Source organism: Cylas formicarius, unplaced genomic scaffold (genome assembly GCF_029955315.1).
Source record: "Cylas formicarius isolate icCylForm1 unplaced genomic scaffold, icCylForm1.1 PGA_scaffold_8__14_contigs__length_24414737, whole genome shotgun sequence".
Lineage (NCBI taxonomy): Eukaryota > Metazoa > Arthropoda > Insecta > Coleoptera > Brentidae > Cylas > Cylas formicarius.
Window position 1 is genome coordinate 11,589,538 of NW_026844361.1, and position 24,428 is coordinate 11,613,965.

Here is a 24,428-nt window from a genome sequence, read left to right on the forward strand (position 1 = left end):
ATATATATAATATTATATAAATTATTTATTATTTAATATATATTAATAATTATATATAATATATATTATTATTAATTATATTATATATATATTATATATATATATATATATATATATATATATATATATATATATATATATATATATATGATTATAGTAAGGCATTTGACACCTTGGACCACCGCCTGCTCTTTGCTAAACTGAAATACTTTGTTGTGGGGGCTATATATATATATATATATATATATATATATATATATATATATATATATATATATATATATATATATATATATATATATATATATATATATATATATATATATATATATATATATATATATATATATATATATATATATATATATATATATATATATATATATACATATATATATATATATATATATATATATATATATATATATATATACATATATATATATATATATATATATATATATATATATATATATATATATATATATATATATATATATATATATGATTATAGTAAGGCATTTGACACCTTGGACCACCGAAACTGAAATACTTTGGTGTGGGGGCTGGTGCGTTGCGGTTTTTCAAAAGTTACTTTTCTGATCCTTGTCAAAGAGTATTCTTCAATAACAGCTATTCCAATGATGTAAATATTCCCAAAGGTGTAGCACAGGGTAGTATTTTAGGTCCGACCTGTTTTCCGTTTATACCTCCGACTTCTGGAAATTTATTAAGCATTGTTCCTCCCATCAGTACGCAGACGACACCCAAGTATATCTCTCTTTTAATTACTCTCAAATTAATACCGCCGTTAATAATATGAACAATGACCTACGTGCTCTCAGTGATATTTCTAGTAATCACGGTCTGTTACTTAAAGAAAATAAGACGCAACTCATAATTTTTGGTAAAGATAAAGGAAAAATAATTAGTCTAGACGCTGCCAAAATTTGCTTAAATGACATTCTCTTACGGCCAGTTGCCGAATGCAAAAATCTGGGTCTGCATTTGGATAATAATCTGCGTTTTGAAGGTCACGTAGCTTCATTGATAAAGAAATCGTTTTACAAGCTTCGGATTCTCTACTATAATAAATATATTCTGGACACATCAATTAAATTAAAAACTTACCGATTCCTTAATTCTCTCCACAATTTCATACTGTATGGTAGTTTACTGGCCTGCCCTACTTCAGAAGGACAAGGTTAGTCTTCAGCGTCTTCAGAATGCTGTCTCAGATTCTCATACAATATTCGTAAATTTGATCATATATCTACTAGCCTAGAGGATTCTCGCTGCCTAACATTAGACCAACATTTTAAGTCGCAGCTTTTAGTCTTAATTAAAAAAGTCCGACGTATATTTTTGACAAACTTACTCGTGGATCAGATATTCATTCGGTTAATACTCGCCATAGGGGGCTGTTTACCGTTCCCAAACATACTTCGGCACAGTTTCAGCGCAGTTTTACGTACAGTGCTATCAAGGCTTACAACAAACTCCCTCTCCAACTGAGATCAATCACCTCGCTAAATTGTGTCATATAATCGTTTTAGGGGGTTGCAAGAGAACAACTATGTTTGATGCCGCCCCCACAGTTATATATTTTTGTAGATATCTCCTTCGAAACCGAATAAAGGCTCTTTATTATTATTATTATTATATATCTATAGGTAAATCAGCCAAGAGGAAAAGCTGGAAATTTACTTTCAGTTACTGTAAAATATAAAAAACGGTTTTTTTGAAAAAATACTTGTTTTTTGAAGCTATGCAGCACGTCGTAATAGTAAATGAGAAAATTCTTGTTTTTTGTACGTCGTAATATTAAATGGCGTCATCGCGTCTAGATTGAGGGCGAGCAATGGTAATTTTCGTTATGATTTTTCTGCAAATATTTCGAACAGCGCATACGCCAGATGAAAACCGCAAATACAAAAATTAGCCATATTTTTTACGATTTTTGATTTGCGGTTAATAATTTACTCTGGAAAAGAACAATTTGCAAAGTCTTTTAGATTTTTGCCTATAATTTAACAACCCTGTATAAAATCGAAATCAATGTTATAGCACTAGATCCTCCGCGTGTGCCAGTTAAAGAAATTACCAAAAAAAAATTTTCAAAAATTTAAAAAAAAATACTTTGCGGTATTTAATTGCGCTCGACTTTAATAGTTTATATTTGGGTCTGAACTTCTACTTCTCTGCCAAATCTGAAGTCGGTAGCTGCAAATTTGGTGCACCTATTACGTTTGTAAATATTGCACGGAATATTGCGAACACCTTGTACAATAGGTGAAAACCTTAAATACCAAAATTGTAGCTGTGTATGTAAACGAAACTGCACATTTTTGAAAAATTGTGAAGAATAAAAGTTGCCAAATCTTCTACGTGTTCTCGTTCAAGATTTTTTTCGATTCCATAAACAGTTTTCGAGAAATGATCTTTCCCTTAGACCCTTGCAACCGCAGTTTTTATTTTTTTTTTAAATACTTGCCGACCCCCCAACGCCCAATTTCAATAGCTTCCGTTAGAGGACCAAACGCTATTTGCCTGCCAAATTTGAAGGCGATTTTATCCATTTTTCGGAAGTAACAAGCAAATCAAAAGCAATTGCGTTTAGTTTAAGCGGATGCTTTTGTTTCGTTTTCTTCATAATAAATTATAACGAATTTCCGTTTCCACTACTTGCTGTGTTTTTTAAGCTCCTAGCTAAAAATATTTATACCATTATATTTAAAATTTCCGAGAAAATCATAAAAATAGCTGTTATTGACAAGAAGCGCCTCGTACCGACTCGTAAAAGAATTATAATTTCGTGATATTGACATGCCAATCGAAGCTGCTATAAATACTCTTTAAAACTAAACTAAGCTCTTCGACATCGGATTTAATTTATAAGTTTATCTAAGAATGGTGATTTGATTACTTGAATCATAGCAACAGAAATTAACACAAAATGCTTGATCTTTGTCATCGAATGGCTTCTTCGTCTTCACAAGTTTAAATCAGCTTAAGTCTATAACTAGCAGCATAGTGAGAAAGTCCAATGAACATTGTAACAAAACGTCTGATAGTGACCGACAACGCAAGCTATCAGTCCGCCCTTTTAGAGGATATTCCAAGAAAATCATAGACACAGCGGAGGTTGATTGGATGGTTAAAACAGAGGGCAGTGAAGGATGAAATGTACTTGCAGAAGAAAATTGTAATCGTTGATATCTCAGACATTGCACTGTTTTTAGTTATTATAGACGAACACAATAATCTTAGAATTTAGTTCCGAAGTCATTCAAGGGAATATTTAGTATTGTCTGTAATTGAGAATTAACATAATTTTGATAGAATAAATAAATTGAGTTTCGCGTATCGACGAGGCTCAAAGTCACAGCAAACTTTAGTAAATACAAACATTTTTACAAATAATAACGATTTCCAGTACCATTTTTTCAAATATCTCGCGCGCCCTGTATAATAGATGAAACCTGAAACTCTCTCGGCACAATTTACGATACTGTTTAAGCTAAATAATCCCACGTTTTATATAGTTTCCCAATTATGGCTAATAACTTTCCCAAGAAAACGACAATTTTCATGATATTTTTGTTTTTCTTTTTACACACCCACTGTCGAATTGTGAGGTTAGAATCTGTATGCTTGTAGAAAAATAATTGTAAAACTTTTCTTATACTCGGTTATTTTCGTTTACTTAATTTTCTACATGAAAAACCAACCAAATAAATTTTGTTTTCAGCCATTCTACTGATAATAATTGAAATTACTGTGAGCTTTAAAGAACACAATAATTTTTTAATATATGTGTCGCAAACACTGATAATTTGACAACTGTACCGTATGATCTAATATAATTAGTGTTGCCACCTACACTACGTATTCCATACGTAATCCATAGAAATAAAACACCGACTATTAGGATAAAAATTTTGAGAAATTATGTAGATAAAAAATTATTAGAAGCTATTTCTGAAAAGTTCAAAATTAAGTAATTTTTAAATGGCTGTAATTAATCTTCTTTTAATGATGATCATATTTTGTTATACGGTTTTGAAAAGCTTAAAGACTCAACTTTATAACAATATAAATTAGTTTTTTGTAAAAAATTGCGAACATTATACGTAAATTTAATTTTAGTTAAAAAAGAATATTTCCCATGTTAATTAAATGGGAAATAAAAATAGCGACCCCTTAGAGTTGCGCTAGAGTTGGTGAGGATTTTTTTCATATCAAAAACAAGAGAGAGGGTAAGAGCTAAAAAAATATAATTTTTTTTTGAAGCACCCTACTGTACATAATCCAAAAAACGTTTGGAGTAAATTTATAGCCCTGGATCTCTCACGTTTCCTGGTATACAAATTTTTCAATATAGTATATCTGCAAATTTAGGAGACTGAATACATGTTTTATATTGCACGAAAAATAGGGAACACTCTGTACAATAGGTCAAAAAATCTCGAATACAAAAGTTTTAGCTGTTTTTCCGGCCCCATCGTCATCTAAAAGAAACTGGCAACCGAAACACAGTCTAGTTATAGATAATTTTCAGATTTTTGTAAAATTTTTGAAGTTCAATTTCGGAAAATTTTATTTGCAGACCATCTTGATAATACATGAAGCAACTATGCGGCATTCAACAACCAACATGGCCTCTGACAGATCGTCAATAAGTTTGAATGGGCAGTGTTTTCTCAAAACGTCACTTGTTGGAACTTGATTGGAAAATAGTACAAAAATACTAAACGACCACAGAACTCCATCGCAAAATTACCTTAAAAGTACATCCATAAAAGAAAAATAGTGCAAATGTTACTTACGTGGTAAGAATGTTTAACCAACGAACTTTTGTTACTACTGAAGTGTGTTTAGATTTTTCGGCCAAATAAGTAAAAACGGGGGCAAGCGATCCTAGATCAAGTTTACCTCGCGAGTGAAATTACGCAATTCAAAGTATGGCCGTTTTATGTTTGTCTTACCATCGGATACGTTGAATACATATTTCATTCCGGTTGCACAATTTTCGCAGAACTGAAGATAGTGATCGTGCACAATGAGGATCGTGAGCTAAAAGTAATACTGGGTGTGTTAATTTTGGGGCGCCACAAGGTTCTAACTTGTTTGTTGTTTTTTGTTGGTTGTGGCTCTCGCTTGAAGAGAGAAAATTTGTTTCGAATTGTTCTCAACTACTCAAAATTCGAAGTGCTAAATGAAAAAACGGTGAATAAAATCATCTCTTAATATTGTATATATTTTATTACATAAAACCACTTGATTAATCTCATTCCAAGTTATACATAATCAATATAGAAAACATCTAAGCTTTGTAATTCAAGCTATAAAAATAATCACCCAAACAAATAAAATGCAGACTATCATTGTAAATGTCAACAAATTTGCCGTGATAATAATATAGTTCATCCGTTACCATAGTGATCAGTCACAGAAACACGCTTTGATTGGTTAAAAAATTAAAAAGAGATAATCTGGAAATTATTTTCGATTACGATTACTTTAAATAACACAATTTTAATTCAACAAATATTTAATAAATTTAAACTAACTAAAACTGGACAATCGAGGGAATTTCACAATAACGATATGAAAAATGTTTGAAGCTTGTTTAGATAAAAACAAAAAAAAACTCTTCAACCCACACATAACGCGATATTCCAGAACATTTAGCGAGATCTAGGTATATTTTGGAAACACACTGCCGTAAAAATTCCGCATCCAAACTTATAGACGATCTGTCAGCGGCCATGTTGGTTGTCGAATACCGCAAGCTCATTGGTTAGATTTGAAACCACGCGCATGCGCGTTTTGAATGGAAATTCTCAAATTTTCCGTATTCTCGGCATAGACAGGGCCTCTATTTCTAGAAAATAAAAGATCTGATCAAACGCTACGCATCTTTCATGTCGTTAATTCATACTTTCCATTATTGTGGAAGCCTTATATTACAGGATTACTTAAAGTCTTATATTCAAACCTCTCAAAACCGTACAATGTGGTAAAACACCACAGACCACCGAATAAAATCCCGATGCAACAAAATTCTCTTACTTTAAGTTTATTAAATGGTCTACTGTATTAAAAGTTATTTAAGCTCATCGCAATGCAGTGCCTACCTAAAGAATTTATTAGTTTTGCTTAGTTCAATAACTTCAACACAAATTTTTATAGTCAAAGTAACCAGCAACAAATAATAAAGACCAATAACTGTGATATATTTAGTTACAATTTAATATTGACGTATATATATTTTTTTCTATTTAAAGCTATCCGCAATTCATTAGAATTGTGAAATTTCTTTTATATATTTCTTTTACAATTAGCCTCCAAAGATTCTCTGTGGGATTAATATCTGAACTGTTAGCGGACCATAGCCAGATTTTTCCGTTCGTTTGTAAACATCATCTGGTCGTTTTTTTAAAACAGATTTATATTAAAAACGTCATCTTATAAGACGCTTTTAATAACACATCGCAAAAATACCAGTTTATTTTTAAATTATAATAGAGTTCCATTAATCATCCATTATGTAGGTATGGACTTAATTATTTTAAAAGATTATTTAATTGTTTGATTCACCTGGTAAATAGATATGTCAACAAATAGAAAATATCAGAAAATTACCAAAACTAGTCAAATTTAATAACAAAGATATTTTATTATGTATACTATGGTATGGCCGAATGGAGTACATTTTTCTTTGGCCGCATTGTTCTATGCCAGAGATACGTCAGTTTTCAATGTTTGTGGGTTTTGTTTTTATTCATGGACCATGCTGTTTAAATTTGCGAAAACATTTTTGAAGATTATCGGCCGAAATTTTGTTAGTGTCTGTGATATTTCGAAGTGTGGTCATCCTAGATGGCTGACTTGGAACATCCAGTGCTTAAAAACGTTCGATCCAGCGAAATAATTGAAGTTCTCAAAAGTCCCGTAAGCTCTAAAGGTAAGATTTGAGAGTGTCACACTAATTGACGCTACGTGATAGTTTTGCATCGGACGAGCTTTGGAATGCGATTATGTGATACAAAACAAGATAATATCCAGGAAACATTGTACCCTGACGAAAACAGCATTAGGGTGGTCTCTAACTGATCTGGTATATTCTGTTTATGTCGGTTTTACAGCAATGCAGTTTACATTATCTACTTGTAGAGCACGAATGGTACCTTAGTTAACTCGCAACACTTAAAAGGCGAGACAATTCCTTTGCAGCATAATGATATTGTAAACATGGGTCTTATTTACCAGTTTCATACCAAACCAGAGTCCAATGCTAACATTGACAGCTTGAGTGGTACATCCACCCTTAGCAGTTTTGATGAAAATGGCGTTAGTGATGAGTTTCTAAGCAACCTTGCTGACAATATTTTAAAGGAAGTTGAGAAAACAGACACTGTGGTATAATTACTTGATCGAGTTATAACGTTGATAATTTATTGTTTTTAGCAAGCAATAAACTGCTGTACGGGCTCTAATAATTCGAACAGTACTGCTGAAAGTACAAATAAAGGAAGTGGTTTAATGAACACAATAGAATTTGAGGTGAATAAATGTTCCCCTGAAGTTCAGTGCCCTGATGGTAACATTGGCAAAAAATGTATTGAAATGACGAAATCGAATGTGGCAGAGCCTCTTGAAAATTCCTCATGTTCTGTGGCGCTCGTGAGTCCCAAGAACAGAAACAAAAGGGTTAAGGTTACTGTTAAAACTTCAAACACTGCCAATCAGAATGATATGAAGGTAATAAAAATTAAGCTACCTCCAGAACAAGCTAAAGCTCCAGACTTCAATGCTAAGCAAGATCGACTCACTTTTGACAAGTTAGAACCGGCAGGGCAGGAAAATAGTACTGACAAAACTAATTCCGGTTCTACCACTAGCACTACCACCACTGTCACTGTTACGGTGAATAATTCGTCTACCTCTTCGGGCTCGACTAGTGTATTTGACGACTTGTTAAGTGAGAATAATGTACCTGCTCCGATAAATGAAGTTGATGTGGAAACGACCCTTACCAGCTATCAAGAAGCTGGTCCTAGCAATTCCAGCACTAAAAACCCTGAGAAATGCCAGAGGAATCAGGTAAAGTTTGCAATTTTCTTTTCCTGTAAAAGTGTAGGGTTCGGTTATAAATATACCTTCAAATAACTCGAAGGTTTTAAAAAATAAGTTTTAACATTTTTAATTTGTATAATATGTTAGAAAATATTTCGAAAATGCTTGGAATTTAGGTCTGTCAGAATTTTTCGTAGGACACTCACAATAAATCAACCGAAAGGAAAATTCCCACCTAAAAATAGCAATAAGATTTCACAGGCTTCACAAACTGATATTAGGATTTCTTGGTTAGTATTTGCACTTCACATTGATTCAAAATTGTTTCTGACTTTGATTGCACTGTAAAGAAAATTACTTAATTAAAGTTATAAACATAAATACATAATTTAATATAAATCAACACAAGGGAAAATTTCCACCTAAAAATAACCACAAGATTTCATATATTTCACAAAATAATTTTAGGATTTTTTGGAGTATTGATTAATGAAAAAATTGATTCCTTACAGGTTTCTTTAAAGACCTCTAATCCTGCAGTTTACATATTGAGTAGATGGGAAGTTTTAAGCTTTACATTGTTGCCAAACCGCCATATTTATACGATTCACCAAGGAAATTATACAAAATACCAAAATGGTCCAACATCTCCAATCCAAACCTCATAAAAGCTGTAGTACTCTATTATATTTAACATTAATATATGTTTAAAATTTTCCATCAACATAATTCCTAACCAAACATTAATGGCAAACTGAGTTTTGAGCTGGGTCTCTTGAGAAACTAGATTTTTGAACAAAAAAAAAACAGATCATTCATATGACCAAACCACTGCAAAAAAATCATCCGCGATTCAAAATCTCTGGGTAAAAGAGATTGAGCCCTTTGTATGTGGTGTGAATATATATCTTGTTCTTGTAATATCCTGCATACATTTGATGCATCGGTATGTAATTCTCCTGTAATTTGTCTGCCAATTTTTCTAACCAAAATTTTTAATATTGAACATTTGAATGGTTAGTTAACAAATTAAATTAGTCGTATTTCGTGGTAAAACTAACTGCGCAATGTCAAATAAAGCAATAAGAAGACGCCTTAAGATGTTCGCTATTTTTTTTATCAAATAAATTATGAAAAAATTGCAAGAGACCAAAGTTTCTAAATAAAAAAAAGATTTATTTTCCTTTAATTTACTAAGAAGAATGATAGTCTGATGAAAAGTGTGTTTTCATGATAGTAATAATAGTAATATATAAAAAATTACAACATAATTTTTCTGCCATATTTGTGGGGCAATATCCCCTAATGGTCTGCTTTTAAATGAATGTTTATGTATCAAACAAGCCTGTACTTTAGGCAAGCAGTCGAGCCTTTAAGTTTTGGTTAGATCTATGCCTGTAAAAATAAATAACCAAGAAATTAGGGACTGCACTTCCAGCTTCCTTTTGCATTTTACTTTCGGTATTATTGCTATTAGATAAATATAAAATATTAATACATATTTTTCTATTTTATATTTATTTATTTACTTTTTACAAAACTTCCGGGTTCCTCCTGCGTCTGTTTTTGCTGAGTCGAAATTGCTGACGTTTCGCCAATTATCCTGTTGGCTTCTTCAGAGCTTGAATGAAACTGGCTCGTATTTTACTCTGTACCTGCTTATATACTGCTTGAGGGGAGCAGAGCTAAAGGAATTGCGTGAATATTGTCTCGAATACGTCATTCCCATATTGGTGGCAGCTAAGATTGTTTAGTTCATGTTCTTCGAATCTAGTTGATATTGTTGGATTGCTATAAACTGCTGATATCTCAAACGTTTGAGCTCCGCTCCTTTCAAACAGTATACGAATATGAATACTTTATTAATGTTACTATCACAGATGATTTACATACGTCAAACAATAAATCAAAAAAAAACAATAAATAAAAATAAAATATTCATCAAAAGAATAAAAATACTGATTAATTAAAAATCGTCTCCCTGTTTGTTTATACATTTCAAATGATAAATTACGAACAGCATTTGGAAGTGCATTAAAAAAATGAACGGACCAATCTGACACGTCCCTAAACGGCAATAGGTAATAACCAAATTGTCCCGACCTCTGGTATTTGTTTTATTAAAATTGACTGTACTTAAATTTTGTTGTGATTACTTGTCATTAATCCACTGTAAGAAGAGAAGAGGAAACGGTGCAGAATAGAACCTAACCTAACATGAGAGAGTTAATTTAAGATCAGTGTATTCGTTATTAATGAAGTTATTTTAGTTTAATACACCCGTGTGTTCATAAATTCACAACAAATTTCTTATGGAAAAACACACTCTCTGTTTTTTTATTATTTAAAACTAATTTAATTGCACTAAACCAGTGTTCAGCCTTTTCCTGTGCGATCCTGTAATTCTCCAACGTGTCTCCTATAAATCCCCAGAAACAGACACAGTGGTATCATCAGCAAAAAGTGTGTAAACAGATGTAGGGTCCACAAGGGGAAGGTCATTTATATATATTAAAAATAATATGGGGCCCAAAATTAGCCTTGGGGCACTCCAATGTTCACCTCACTCTTCGCTGATGTCACTCCAGAGTACTTTATCACCTGGCATCTATTGTTAAGGTAAGATTGCATCAAACTAAGACTGCTATTTGAAAAATTGTAAGCCTTTAACTTGCGCACAAGAATTCCATGATCGACACAATTGAAGGCTGTAATATCTGAAACTAAATTAAGAATGCCTGAAACTGTTATTTCTTCAAAAACCAAACTGATTATTATTAAAAATGCCGTTAATTTCAAAATATTAAACTAATTGTATAGCTATATATTTTTCTACAATTTTTGAAACAATTTGAAGTGGAAATTTTTAACATCGGGGTTACCTGTTTGAAATACTGGTATTACTAGAGGTTTTTTTAAAATGTCTGGACAAGTGTTGGCTTGAATACTTAAATTTATAAGTTTGAGAGGCCGTAATATTTCATTCTTGACAGACTTTATTAACCGAGTGCTTATGCCAAATACGTATAGACTATTTTTATTTTTGAGACTATTTATGATTTCCCTAACTTCATTAAAACTAAGTTCAGTAAGCGTAAAATGAGAGGATAGCTCAATTTTATCCGAATATGAAATGGGATCTATATTGGTGGCAGTACCCTTTCAGAGGTTACGATATCTGATGAGGGTTTTTTTGCATGGATTGCTCTATTTCTATTTATAACATCCCACATGCATTTGGTGTTGTTAGTTGATGAACACATCAAATTATCATTGGCTTCGACCTTATTGTAGCTCAATAAAACCAGAACTTTTCCAATGTATCAAGTCAAGAAAGTAATTACTAACTCCACACTATTTAGTGACAGAGACAAGTATTTATTAACAATTATGAAATTACATAAACAAGATATGCCCATTAGACCAGTCGTGTATTATGTAACAGCTCCAGCAGTTAAACTCTCAACAAAATTAGTAAATATTGTAAAGTTCCACCCAGATTTTAAACAAAATTTGCAATAAAAAATTCTTTTGAATTATTCAACATTAATTAAATTAATCAAAAAAAAAATATATCAAAATCCTTTCTAACGCAACACCATTGTCTTTTGATGTACAAAACTTATTTCCCAGTATTCCACCTATGGATGTGATAGATTTAGTCTGTTTCATCCTAACTCGGAAACAGGTTAACCCAATGGTGAAACGAGATTTATTAGATTGCTTAATGGTATCTTTAGACCAAAATTATTTTGAATTTAATGGATACATTTACCAAGGAAGATTTGATTATGGGAAACCCACTTAATCCTTTTTTAGCCGAAATTTTTATTGATAATTAGGAAAATATCATATTAGAACATCCTTTAAGTAAAAGTTTGTTTGTCATTTGTCAAAATGTGTTTCAAAAATAGCTTTCAGAACTAACAACACAATAGGAAAATATTTAAAAAACAATAAAACGAAATCAGGTGTCTACAGGTTGAAATGCGGATCTTGTGCCAAAATTTAAATTGGACAAACAGGTAGATCCTTCAAGAAACGCATTAACGAACATAAAAGAGCGTTTGAAAACAATAGTCTAGATTCTAATTATACTACACACTTAAACACAGAAAAACACATTTTTGACGACAATTTTGATATTTTACATACAGCCACAAAAAGTAGAAAATTGAATTTATTGGAAGCCATGGAGCTAACAAAATGAGACATTCAAATGTATTGTTTAACGATCAATTAGATTTAAATACCTCTCCTTTATTGAACTTAAATTCTCACATTCATTTATCAGTATATATAGTAGCAGGTTGTTTGGTAATATTGCATTTGATAAAGACACGGTGTTGTCCAAACAATTGCCATGTAAAAATATATAATTTCGTGAAAATCTGAACTTTTAGTTCTTATTTATTTTGTTAAATGGGTTTTCATCAATTAAAAGCCACCTCAGTTAAATAGTTGCCTATATTGCCTAAAAAATTCGGAAAGTAGCGAAAGTTCATAGTCCACAAGATGTATCTGACATGATACTATGATATTGGTCCAGTCCTTTCTGTGTGATCGGTCTGCATGCTTGCGTTGCAAAGTGTCAAGTACAGAGTAGAACGCGAGCCAGTTTCACTTAAGCTCTGAGGAAGCGAACAGGACAATTGTCGAAACGTCAGCAAGCAGCAGCAGAAGCATAATATGCCATCATCTCATACGTAAAACAAACGTACAACTTTCCACGTCAAAGCTAACAAACTTGTCTGAAGTATCTGCACTTATTTGAAGCTGAAATTTACTTAAGCTACTGGCTGTAGATTGCCTCGAACTGGTGATAGGTCTGATTCATACATTATCTTGGTGGATTTTTGGAAGTTCCATTACTATCTGGAGTATAGAGTCTGTATTTATGCAGTGCTCGATATATTCTTCCTAAAATCCTCCTACTAACCTCTTAACATTTCTACCGAATCATTGTTCACGAATGTCCATTATCCTAATGCCAATTTGCCTCCGGGTCTAATCCTTTGGTTTACACTATCGAATGCATTTCAGAATCAGCTTGATGACGTAGAAGAGGAGATGATGTGTTCGATATGCGCCAATTTGTTTATAAAAGCGGTTACGTTGGATTGTTCGCATTCGTTTTGCGAGTACTGCATCGGAATGTGGAAAAAGAAGAAATCGGAATGTCCGATATGCCGCAAAAAAATCACCCTCTCCATCAGAACGTTGGTTTTGGATAATTTTATAGAGAAGGTAACGGGCGGGAAGTTCGATCGAACAACACTCGGCAAAGTTCGTTTCAGTTCGTCGAGAATTCGTGCGTGGAGGTCAAGGAACAAAGGAGAAAATCATTGGCTGAAAGGGCACTGCTCGTAGAGCAGATGGCCGCACAATCGAAGCCGAACCAAAACAGTACGGCGAGGAGGAGCGCCAGGAACCAGGCAAATGGTACTGCGCAAAGGGCGACTCCCGAAGCACCGCCCATTATTACCATAGCTGATTCGTCATCGTCATCGAGCGGCAGCGAAAGCGATTCCGACTACGACGACGACTACGAGGATTTGTAAGCGAAATGTTGCGTAAAAAAAAACACACACACACACACAGCTCGGGAACGCCCACCGACGCACAGGCTGAGTCATTGATAGAGTATATATCGTAGATATCGATGATATAATACGTACCAAAACCTAATAGTAAAAAATTACGATATTTTTGAAGGTAGAACACGCATATACGCTCACGTAAAAGATATAAATGATAATGGTACGCCATATACAGGGTGTCCCCAAAATTTAACTGAAACAGACCTTAGTACAAAAGTTAATATCAACCGAGATACAAGGTGTCAAAGTTTCAAGTTCATTTTTATTTTTTTAAATAATCCCTGAAATAGTCGAGCTTTTCGCACAAAATTTGGCAAATCGGACTTTTTTAAAATGAGAAATGAATTTTCGTGAATAATTTCGAGGCAGATAATACTTTTCGCGCATTTGATACTTCCTAACTTTTTCGCGCCTTAGCGTAAGCAGATTTTTACACCTTGTTTTCAGTTTTCAGTAAAAAATATTTAAAATTTTATTTTTTATGGCATAAATTAAAAAAAAACTACATTTTCATCTTTATTACATAGGCTGCGAACTATGTCATAATTTTGTTAATTGATGAAATTCTTTTTGCATTATTCTAAATTGCTTTATTTTATTACACAGACTGTGAACTTGTTACATCAAATTATTCCTGTAAGTATAAGGCTAAACAGGTATCTTACTTTATGGCAAAGGCTGTGAACTCACATTTTTTTTTAGATTTGCCATTTATTGTCTCGTCTTATAAATGTTTTTTTGTATTTCATATCAATTTTTTAATGTCGCTTGCCAACAAAACTAAATAAGGACATCAACTTATATAATGTATAATTGGTTGATGGTATAATAAATAATAAAAGGGAGAAGAAGAAGAAAAAATAAAACTAAGAAAAAATTTTGAGGTCAATTCAACGTGCGCACGCGCGAGATTTACAAATTCGTTTATAACCAATGACATCGCTTCTTTCAAAAACCAGCATGGCCATTAACAGATGTTTACAAAGTTTTGGTTGAAATTTTCAGTACATATTGAATTTAAAAAAAAATAGATAATGCTTATAATAAAGCTAATGTGATAGTACAGCGTTCTTAATATTACTTATTTTGAGATGGTTACAGCAAGAGACTAAAAAAAACTTGAAAACAATTTTATGAAAATACAAATTTAATTTTAAACTAAAATGAAATACGAAAACTATTGTAAGAAAGATTTTTATTCGGCAATAAATGTTCAAAAAGATTTCCATGAATATGAACTACTTTTTCGCCCACTAGCGTCTTCATATACCTCGAAACACAAAAATCAATAGTATCGAAATCTGGACCCCTAGGCAGTCAAGATGTCCCATCATGAATCCAACAATAAGGAAATTGATTATTTAGGTAGTCTCGTAACATGTCTCGAAAAGTGTGTATTTGATAAAAATATTTCAATTTTGAATATTGTCTAAGTAAAAGTTTTTTTTACTTTTCTAAAACATGTTAACATAAAATTGCTCTAGTTGTGATGCAAGTATAGAACCTTGTAATGAATAATCCTAAGTAACACAGTTTAAAGTAGGTATGAGCAAAATTTGACTTTAGCTTCAGCGAATATAAGCTGATTAAGAATGAGTAGAAATAGGCAGAATTATGTCCCATAACTTCTTGATCTAACTAACTAACCAGGTTAGGGGTCTCAAACTGTATCATTTTTGTTTCACTCAGGTATCTTTAATTACAATTTTAGAAGACAAACACAGACACATGATTCATAGAGACAATATAAAATAACAAATATTTTCCAAATGATCAAAAGTATATGTAAAAAAAAGTTTACACTCTATAACGGTTTTTCCATTTTATTGCTTCAATCTTATTTTAGAATTTGTCAGTCACATTTTATCTCATCAAAAAAGCCAATATACATGGTGATCTTACATTTGAATTTTGTTTTGCTGTCTGGTGTTAAAATAATGTATTACTTAATTTTGAGAAAATGAAAATAACCAAAAATGACGTCATTCCAGAAAGGTAACGCGCTGTCTAAATATTCGAATTCAATCGAAAAATTAGAAAAAAAAAAACAACACCTTCCGACTGAGCAACCACCTATCTTCAAAAATACAAAAAAGGTGATACTTTCTCTTCCTAAAGGCGGAGCTAAGTCAAGCCAAGAGCACCCGAGCTGTGTACTGGGATCATCTGTGTCTTAACTATGCCAGAGTTGTTCCGGTCGGCCTGTGAAGTGTCCGAAATTAGTTAATTACTTGATACGCGTCTCTTTTTTAGGACAATTCTTCTTTTATCACTTTCTAGGGATTACGAATATGAGTACAATGGCAGACCGGGAGCTTATTTTGGTGGATATGGAAGGTACGTTTGCATGTACGACGGCTGGAATGTTCTTTTTTTTTTTTTTAGATGCTTCAAATGCGGCGACAGAGGTCACTGGGCCAACGGTTGCCCTTACGGTTAAAGTTGATGCGAAATTAATCTGCGTTTTTTTTTTTTTGGTTCGTTAACGAAATATACCATTTAAATACCCGTAAAGTTTTTTTTTTTTTTCAAAGCCATCCAGTGATGGTCTTTTGTTTTCTGTGGTATCGCACGGTAAATTACAGTATTTCCCCCATCTATAACCTAGCTGTCGCATCGAGTTCTGTAATTTTAAAGTCGATTTCTAATAAATGACAGAAAAATTATCGCAATTGTTACAAGTCAAAAAAAATGCGAATATTATACTCGCACTACACAAAAGTTTTTAAGCAAATTATGACCTATTAGCAATATCTGGTGAAGGGAAATTATACAGGGTGATGTAAGAGAAGAAAAAATAATTCCCTAGATTTTTAAACTATTTGGACCCTTGCGTAGCATATAGAACGTTTCAAAAATAAGATTTTGTACGAGAGTTCTGGAAACACGGTTTATTGGATTTTTCAAATGGGACACCCTGTAAATTCTTTCGTTTTCTAAATCTGGGAAAGGAACTAACCAAATTTTATTGTTTTGGTTCGCTTAGATGCGCCGTATTCACTATCTTTATTGATACAAATAAAATTGTAACGATTTAAAAACTTTACTAGTGTAACTACTTAACATTTCAAAAAGTTTCCGTTTTTTATTCTTTTGCTCAAAACGTATGCTACGTGAATTACGAGTTAAATTTCACTCATGGTGTAACATTTGAAAAAAGGTTTACTTTGTATCGACGTATCGTTTGAGACCTACACTGTTTTTTTTTCCGTTTGCTGCAAAATATGCTATTTCCATTTTGCAGAAATCGTTCTACAACACTGATAAACCACCTCCAAGAACTTTAGGTATTTGGTATTAGGTTATATATATATATATATATATATATATATATATATATATATATATATATATATATATATATATATATATATTCTCACGTATTGATTCACGGATGGAAAAATGTGATGACACTATACTCCGGGATATCATCCGTTCGCTCGTTGAACTCCGACTGGAATCCTGCAGACGTTTCGCCAAAATCTCACTTGGCATCTTCAATGCTTGCGCTCCGAAAACACTTCGAACACTTCGAGTCCAGTCGGAGTTCAACGAGCGAACGGATGATATCCCGGAGTATAGTGTCATCTATATATATATATATATATATATATATATATATATATATATATATATATATATATATATATATATATATATATATATATATATATATATATATATATATATATATATATATATATATATATATATATATATATATATATATATATATATATATATATATATATATATATATATATATATATATATATATATATATATATATATATATATATATATATATATATATATATATATATATATATATATATATATATATATATATATATATATATATATATATATATATTATATATATATATATATATATATATATATATATATATATACTTATATATATATATATATATATATATATATATATATATATATATATATATATATATATATATATATTATATATATATATATATATATATATATATATATATATATATATATATATATATATATATATATATATATATATATATATATATATATATATATATATATATATATATATATATATATATATATATATATATATATATATATATATATATATATATATATATATATTATATATATAATTTTCTGTCGGTTTAAAAATTACAATTAAAGCCAAATGGGAAAAAAGTAAAGGCAATATTTTTATGACCTTATCTTATGATAAATCTAGCCAATAGGCTCTACAGTACAGTATATATATATATATATATATATATATATATATATATATATATATATATATATATATATATATATATGCAGACGTTTCGCCTAAGTCTCACTTGGCATCTTCTACGATATATGTATATATATATATATATATATATATATATATATATATATATATATATATATATATATATATATATATATATATAATTTTTTTTCACGTATTGATTCACGGATGGAAAAATGTGATGGATACATTTAAATAGGTATTACTTCGAGTGAAACATTAGTAAATGAAGATGAAGTATTTGACGAAATATCTTTAATTAAGGCATTTGTAACCAATGAAAAGTGGAAAGATTGGTGAGCTAATGGTGTCAATGTTTTCATAATTGTACAAAAAAGCAATTGGGGTGTAATGACATATGTTTGATGCTTGCGTTTGCACTGTGTCCTACCTAATACAGAAGAAGAAAGAATGTTTTCAATTATGAACAACTTTTGGAGTAGCGAAAAAAGTCACCTTTTACAAAGTGCAACTGGACTTTAAGTCGTTTGGAGTTTTGTAAATTCGTTTAAAAAAATGATGTTGCTCTAAAAGCAATAGGCGGCCAAAATAAGTATTATTCATTAGGCATTAAAATTTAGTTAGTAGTACTTTGTCAGACGCCCTTTACTCTGTGCAATTTGCAAATCATTGAACTCTTTACTTGCTTATGCATGGTTTGAGAGGGGCGGAGCTAAAAGAGGGACGTGTCTATTGGTGAGTCGCGGTGATGGTTGTTTGGTTGGATAATTTAATTGGGTATAATAGACCAGAAAATAAGTACTCTATAAGCAGAACTACGCTGTAAAAAAATATGTAGGTAAGTACATATACTTATTTTATATAAAAATAGAAAACTAATAAACACTAATATAGGCATAAAAAACGAAAAACAAAAAGGCATACATTATTCTTTGAGTAAAAAAATCGTTATTTTTGTTTGTTTATTTTTTCTCAATACAAATTTCATATTCTCGATGTGCTTCTCTCTGTTTAAATTATTGGCGATAAATCAAAAACTGTTAAAAATAGAATAATTTTATTTGAACAATATCGTAAACCGTGTCGTGAGAGAGTGTCAGGTTTCGTCAATTATTCAGGGCGCGAGATATTTGAAAAAATATCATTCAACAACGCTATTATTTGTGCAAATTTTAATATTTCCCGATGTTTGCTGTAACTTTGAAGTTCGACGAGATGTGAAGGACATTTTATACAGGGTGCATGCACAATTAAATTACGTCGATTTTGAGAAAGTTTCATAGTGGTCCAATGCGTCCCTTTACCACACGAAACCGCGAAGCTCTTTCCTTTTGTAATAAAAAGCTGTTTCGCGCTATGAACTTGCCCCGCCCAGTGACGATTTTTCGAAAGCAATTTGGTTTGTTAACATCTCTTGCTTCACCAGAAAAACTTTAAAACGTTCAAGCCAACCTGTAGAACTAAAATCCTCCCTCACCCTGTAATACCCTCGATATCAGAACTGGACCACTTATTGCAATATTTTCGGATCTGTGGACTGGAGAGCATCGTAAAGGAGCTTTATCTACATCTGAACGTACAGGATTTCAATTTTTTTTAATCCCGTGCGTGTTAACTTTTAAAAGATAAACTTTATCGTCGGGACTTAAGACAGCGTAGAATATAAATGAAACTGACTCTTTGAATAGATAGTAGAAACAACTTACCAATAATTCGCGTTGCTATTGACAATGGCATTGTTACGGAAGTGCACGTTGTTTTTTATAGTTTAATCCGAATTTGTCATTGACATTTACATCTGCTCCGTGTTCGAGTAAGACCTTTAAAATAACATCTGAGCAGCCGAGTATTGCTGAAATCAAATTCAGGCTCTTAATGGAAGTTAAATACCATCTGGTCGTAAAATGTACCGAATTTTTCCCAAAGACTATAAAGTAATAATAAAACAAACCGATAAAAGGGTATCTCATAAGAAATGGAAAGGTTTGGTTGAAGCAATTTTAACAGCACCAAGATCCGCGAAAAGAAATTGAAAAAGGATTTTATTTTGTGATGGCGATAGTGCAAGTGCAAGGGAGAATAATGGACAGGTACATTTCTTCTTCTTCTGAATGTCTGGTAAACATCAACTTCTCAGGTTTTTCAACCAGAACCTCTTCTGCCTAAGATCTTTCCCTGGACTGCAAACTGAACTGACTCTATATTCGAATTTACGTTTTATAATTATGTCCAGCTTTTTGAAGCATTTCTAAAACACTTTGTTGGAAACACTATCAACATTTCAAAAGCATCATACAGGAGCACAGACCAGACGCAGCGTTTAAGCAATCTCAGTTTGGTTTCCTCTACTGAACAGCATTTCATTTCTACAGAGTGGTCCTACTGCTTAATCATCGTGACAACATATGTTTCGGTTGGTCCGTGATGTTGCAAGTTCTACTATTTGCAATTCATTGTGCTGCGTGACCCGAAATTCCTAAATTAGGTAAGTAAACTAAGAGTTTCCAGTTGGTCATCTTTGGTTTCCTCATCTTTCGTCTCATTCTAATATAGCATTATTGAGAGTATTTCCTTCTTCCTAACGACCTGCTCAGAATTCATGTACGTTCTGCTCATGGTCGCGGTAGAAGATTGCTGACTTGGGCGATCGTCACATTCCCACTACGAAGCTATCTTACTTTCTGTACTGGTCTGATATCCATACCTTTTTTTTCCTGTGTCTTGGGCAGCACCTTCACTATTTAAGTCTCAATTTAATATTCAAGAAGACTTGCTAAGCTAGAGAAGAAAGGGGTAGGAGAGACATCTATGAAGAAGAGAAAGAAACAACCGCACATGTACCAGAGGCAATAGATAGATAAAGCTCTGTATGGACAAGATCACTACGGATCACAGTCACCGACCAATTACTACTAATTCTCGAATCTTGTTACAAGGCATTATTATAAAGTAACGAAATACATAAAGCAAAAAATAAGTTCGACGAAACTGCCAAACCTGGCCTTAACACACCTGCTCTTAGTAGAGGAGTCCAACCACTGCAATCTTTATCGTTGACATCCAAATCGGTATTGAGTGCGAAGGTGACGTTAGCTAATTCGTTAGAATCAACGGCGTAATGCAATAGATTTAACCCGTTGACATCGACAGCGGAAATATTAGCACCTGTAAAATGTGGCTGTATATTGTCAAAAGTTGGTGCAAGTTCCATGATCGTACAGTCAAGTCAAACAGCGTACAGCTTAGGACAGAAAATGCAAAATTTGCACAAGAGTAAAGTACCCTTATTTCAAAAAATTGAGCCAAATGTTAAGAAAAGTTGTTTAGCAATTCTGTTCCGACCTTATCGTTTACTTCAAAGTCTCATCTTATAATATGACGGATATCCTGCCATTATTTCAGCAGGATTTTAGGTTTTACATCCACTCGAACCACATGCCAGTTGTTTATAACAAATGTAACAAACATTCCTGGGGTATTTTGGAGATAAAAAATAGATTTTGGAGAATTTTTTAACCACTTATTATTTACTGTTATTAATTTATAGTTGCGCATTTTAGTTGTCTCTATTTAAGTCCTACAAATTTGAATAAAAAATTACTAAGTGTACGGAAATGGCCAACAGGGCGTAATTGTTATCTTGTATTTTGAAGATACGCGGCAATACAAATACAGTACAATACAAATTGCTGTTTGTTGTTTACAATTTACATTCTGCTGCAGGGTATGTTTTTCCAGGTTGGTGTTTGGTACGAGTGGATAGTTATATTTTTCCATTATCCATTTTACAGGTTCATCGGGGTCTGTTCAATGTTATCAGATTGCTTACACCCAGAAACGGTTAAATTATAGCAGCAATTAAAAGCCCGAATTCTTTCTGCCAGCGTTGGTATTACATTGCATAGGTGTTAGACCAACCTTTTTCCATTAGAAGTGAGGCAATGTCGAGATGCCCTTTGAAAACCGCGATCATTAAAGGTGTCCTTTTCCCGTATTCCAAAGGCTTATTTATATTGGCTCCCAAACTTATTAACAACTGAACCATTTGAATGTCGTTGACATCGATTGCTTCCAATAAGGGTGTTTTATTTTCTCTATTCTCCGTATTCAGTAGTATCGGCCTAAAAGAGTGGTGCTGCGACGCAAATGGAATTTTGTCGTTGATGGTGTTGAGAAATTTTTAGACAACTGGTGAATATGGTTTTAACATTATATTCCTTAAGAACTTTTGATATGTGGTCAGGGATGTTTTGAATGACAACAGTGACAAAGTGGGGTTGTTTTCGGTCTCATTCTCTTTAGAAAGTTGTGTTGAAGTGTATTTTTTAATTTTAAACTAACCAGAATATCATTTGCATCTAATGTAACGGTTTTTAATTGTTCAATAGACTGAAAGTTTTTATTTCTATTCTATATTTAAATTTTTACTTCCTGCAAATAATTATTTTCAAAATATCAAGTAGATCCATTTCAGTTGGAGAAATCGTTAGTTATATTTCGAGCTGAAAATGGTGAGAGGTGAAATATTACGCCTAGAATGTCTCGATATACGGGTGTTCCATTTGAAATAGGAAAGCTATTACTTGAAAATACCCCCTAACCTTTTTACCGATTTTAGAAATAAGAGTTTAATAAAATTTAATTTAATAAATAAAAAAAGTTTCACAAAAAAAAATTGAAATCCTCAATCTATATATTAAAAATAACAAAAATCCACGTTTATACCTTCTAGAAAGGCTTTTAAACGTGTTTCAGAGAAACACACGCTTAAAAAGGAGAAAAACATTTCAAACTATTTCAAACCAGGCTGAAGAACTAGACAACTGTTTAAATAGGTTTAGAAAAATCTGTAGGATTTTAAAGAAAAACCAACGGCATCTTTTTAAATCGTGACGATGCAGCACCTGATGGAGAACACTACAGAACATAAGTATATATATGATAACAGACCAGTGGGTATTTTCATATTTTCATGAACGATTCATCTTTTATACGGACAGGAATCAATAAGGATTACATCACAAGACGTAGAAGAGTTTATAGATAAATTACTTGGCAACATAATGGAGCGCTTCCACATGATGTTGCTAAATTAACAACAATAAATATAGAGAATGGGTTAAAAGACACCGGAACAACGATATGGCCAGTTAACAGTCTAGAATTTTATCGGGTCAATTAAAAAATAAAATTTGTTGTAATAGGGAAGAAAACAATATAATAAAAGAAGGAATTGGGACTGAAATAAATAATGTAAATATCGAAACAGAATAAATGAATGGTGTCCGCATTTGCAATGTAACCGCGTCTAAGTATGTGTTGTATAGATACACTAATAATTATTGGTAATGTTTATATAGTGTATATAAATATCAATTTTATTTCTACATTGTTATGATCACAGTTAAATAACAATACTGTCGACACCTTAAACGATCGCAATAGGAGTAAGTAATCCCCTTGGCCATAGAAGCAAAGAAGAAGATGTAGAATCTATTTGTTGATTTTCCAGCTAAGTGGGGAGAAAGTTTATATAAAAATTTGGTGCTCCCGAATTCATGGCTTGATAATTTAGTCGAGAAAATTCAAACTAGAAACAGGTATAATTATTTATAATGTATCACCCTGTACAAATGAATCCTGACAACTTTCATGATTAAGTTTTTTTCTATATTAACTCAAACGTAATGAAATTATTTCCCTTACTTGACCGCCGCGATTTTTCTAATGAGCGATGTTTTTCCTAACCTTACAGCACGTTCGATGTGCATTGCCAATGTGAAAGGTCCGATATTTTCTGTCGCAGCTTTAAAATAAACCCAACGTTCCGGCCTTTCGCAAGTTGTTCTGAAACTATAGCAAACGCACGGTGCTAAACGTTCCACTTTGTATCGACTTCCGTAGCCACTAAAAAGGGGATATCAGAGTCCTGAGTAACAGTAACCCTGCATTTCCTCACAAATAAATCGTTTTCCATTCGTTTAGATGATCTAAAACTTGCAATTTGAATGGTGTCTTAATAACTCGTGTAGTCGTTTCATTTTCACAGAAAAACTGTTTCCACAGGAAAGTTATACTGTTGGAACTTCGCTCTATAACCTCTGGTCTTTTCATATATAACAGTATATATTAAAATCTCATCTTATAAGGAGAGTATATAAGTTGTCTCTTATCGATAAAACAAACGTTGCAAATGTAAAGGTAAAACTCACGCAAAAACTATAAAATCAATAACTCCAACGGTAAACACGTGTTCCTTATAGATCCTTCCGTCCAAGTCACTTTTGCCTTGGATTGTTGTATGATAAAACCATATAGCTATTGAATAATATCTTATAGCTATATTATTTTGTCATGAGATTAGAGTATAAATTACTTACCCCGAAGACATCTTGGTGATAAGTTTTTTATTGTCGATTGCCGTACGAAAGTCAAACACGTAAACATTGTCGTTACAACTAGAAGTTAGGTAT

General features: G+C 32.1%; 3 protein-coding genes across 11 annotated transcripts in view; 1 reads left to right on the forward strand and 2 right to left on the reverse strand.

Annotated features, from left to right (window-relative positions):
• Positions 1-4,963, reverse strand: part of LOC132706138 (cytochrome P450 4C1-like) — a 22,405-nt gene extending 17,442 nt beyond the window's left edge. For all 3 annotated transcript variants that reach the window (XM_060677285.1, XM_060677284.1, XM_060677286.1), the window contains exon 1: positions 4,830-4,963. The gene's annotated coding sequence lies outside the window, so the exon portion shown is untranslated. The remainder of the gene's footprint in view (positions 1-4,829) is intronic.
• Positions 4,964-5,265: 302 nt separating this feature from the next.
• Positions 5,266-24,405, reverse strand: LOC132706140 (fibronectin type 3 and ankyrin repeat domains protein 1). 5 transcript variants are annotated; one of them, XM_060677292.1, is made up of 8 exons: positions 24,336-24,405; positions 24,168-24,273; positions 23,915-24,061; positions 23,662-23,862; positions 21,874-22,076; positions 20,968-21,120; positions 19,662-19,807; positions 5,266-5,887 (listed from the first exon to the last, which is right to left on the reverse strand). In XM_060677292.1, exons 1-7 carry the CDS (start codon positions 24,400-24,402, stop codon positions 19,695-19,697), a joined length of 990 nt encoding a protein of 329 aa, XP_060533275.1. In that variant the 5' UTR covers positions 24,403-24,405; the 3' UTR covers positions 5,266-5,887; positions 19,662-19,694. The 5 variants fall into 5 exon arrangements, with proteins under 5 accessions (XP_060533275.1, XP_060533274.1, XP_060533273.1 ...); XM_060677291.1 differs by lacking the exon at positions 5,266-5,887 and adding an exon at positions 9,366-9,912; XM_060677290.1 differs by lacking the exon at positions 5,266-5,887 and adding an exon at positions 18,186-19,492.
• Positions 6,743-16,838, forward strand: LOC132706134 (E3 ubiquitin-protein ligase RNF8-like). 3 transcript variants are annotated; one of them, XM_060677279.1, is made up of 8 exons: positions 6,743-6,957; positions 7,013-7,123; positions 7,180-7,422; positions 7,474-8,109; positions 13,126-13,329; positions 13,380-13,639; positions 15,936-16,019; positions 16,068-16,838. In XM_060677279.1, the coding sequence occupies exons 1-8, from the start codon at positions 6,886-6,888 to the stop codon at positions 16,120-16,122; spliced, it is 1,665 nt and encodes a 554-aa protein (XP_060533262.1). In that variant the 5' UTR covers positions 6,743-6,885; the 3' UTR covers positions 16,123-16,838. The 3 variants fall into 3 exon arrangements, with proteins under 3 accessions (XP_060533262.1, XP_060533261.1, XP_060533263.1); XM_060677278.1 differs by having other exon boundaries at positions 7,180-7,425; positions 16,068-16,837; XM_060677280.1 differs by having other exon boundaries at positions 6,744-6,957; positions 7,180-7,425; positions 15,963-16,019; positions 16,068-16,832.
• Positions 24,406-24,428: the final 23 nt, after the last annotated feature.

Bases quoted from the DNA above. Each gene is read 5' to 3' on its own strand.
- LOC132706134 (XM_060677278.1), top strand. From the start codon at position 6,886: ATGGCTGACTTGGAACATCCAGTGCTTAAAAACGTTCGATCCAGCGAA. The intron at 6,958-7,012 runs GTAAGCTCTAAA...GCTACGTGATAG, and splicing joins TTGAAGTTCTCAAAAGTCCC to TTTTGCATCGGACGAGCTTT. The intron at 7,426-7,473 runs GTATAATTACTT...TATTGTTTTTAG, and splicing joins TTGAGAAAACAGACACTGTG to CAAGCAATAAACTGCTGTAC.
- LOC132706140 (XM_060677292.1), bottom strand. From the start codon at position 24,402: ATGTTTACGTGTTTGACTTTCGTACGGCAATCGACAATAAAAAACTTA. The intron at 23,863-23,914 runs GTGAGGAAATGC...TCCCCTTTTTAG, and splicing joins GAATGGAAAACGATTTATTT to TGGCTACGGAAGTCGATACA. The intron at 22,077-23,661 runs GTAAGGGAAATA...CCACTCTTTTAG, and splicing joins AGAAAAATCGCGGCGGTCAA to GCCGATACTACTGAATACGG.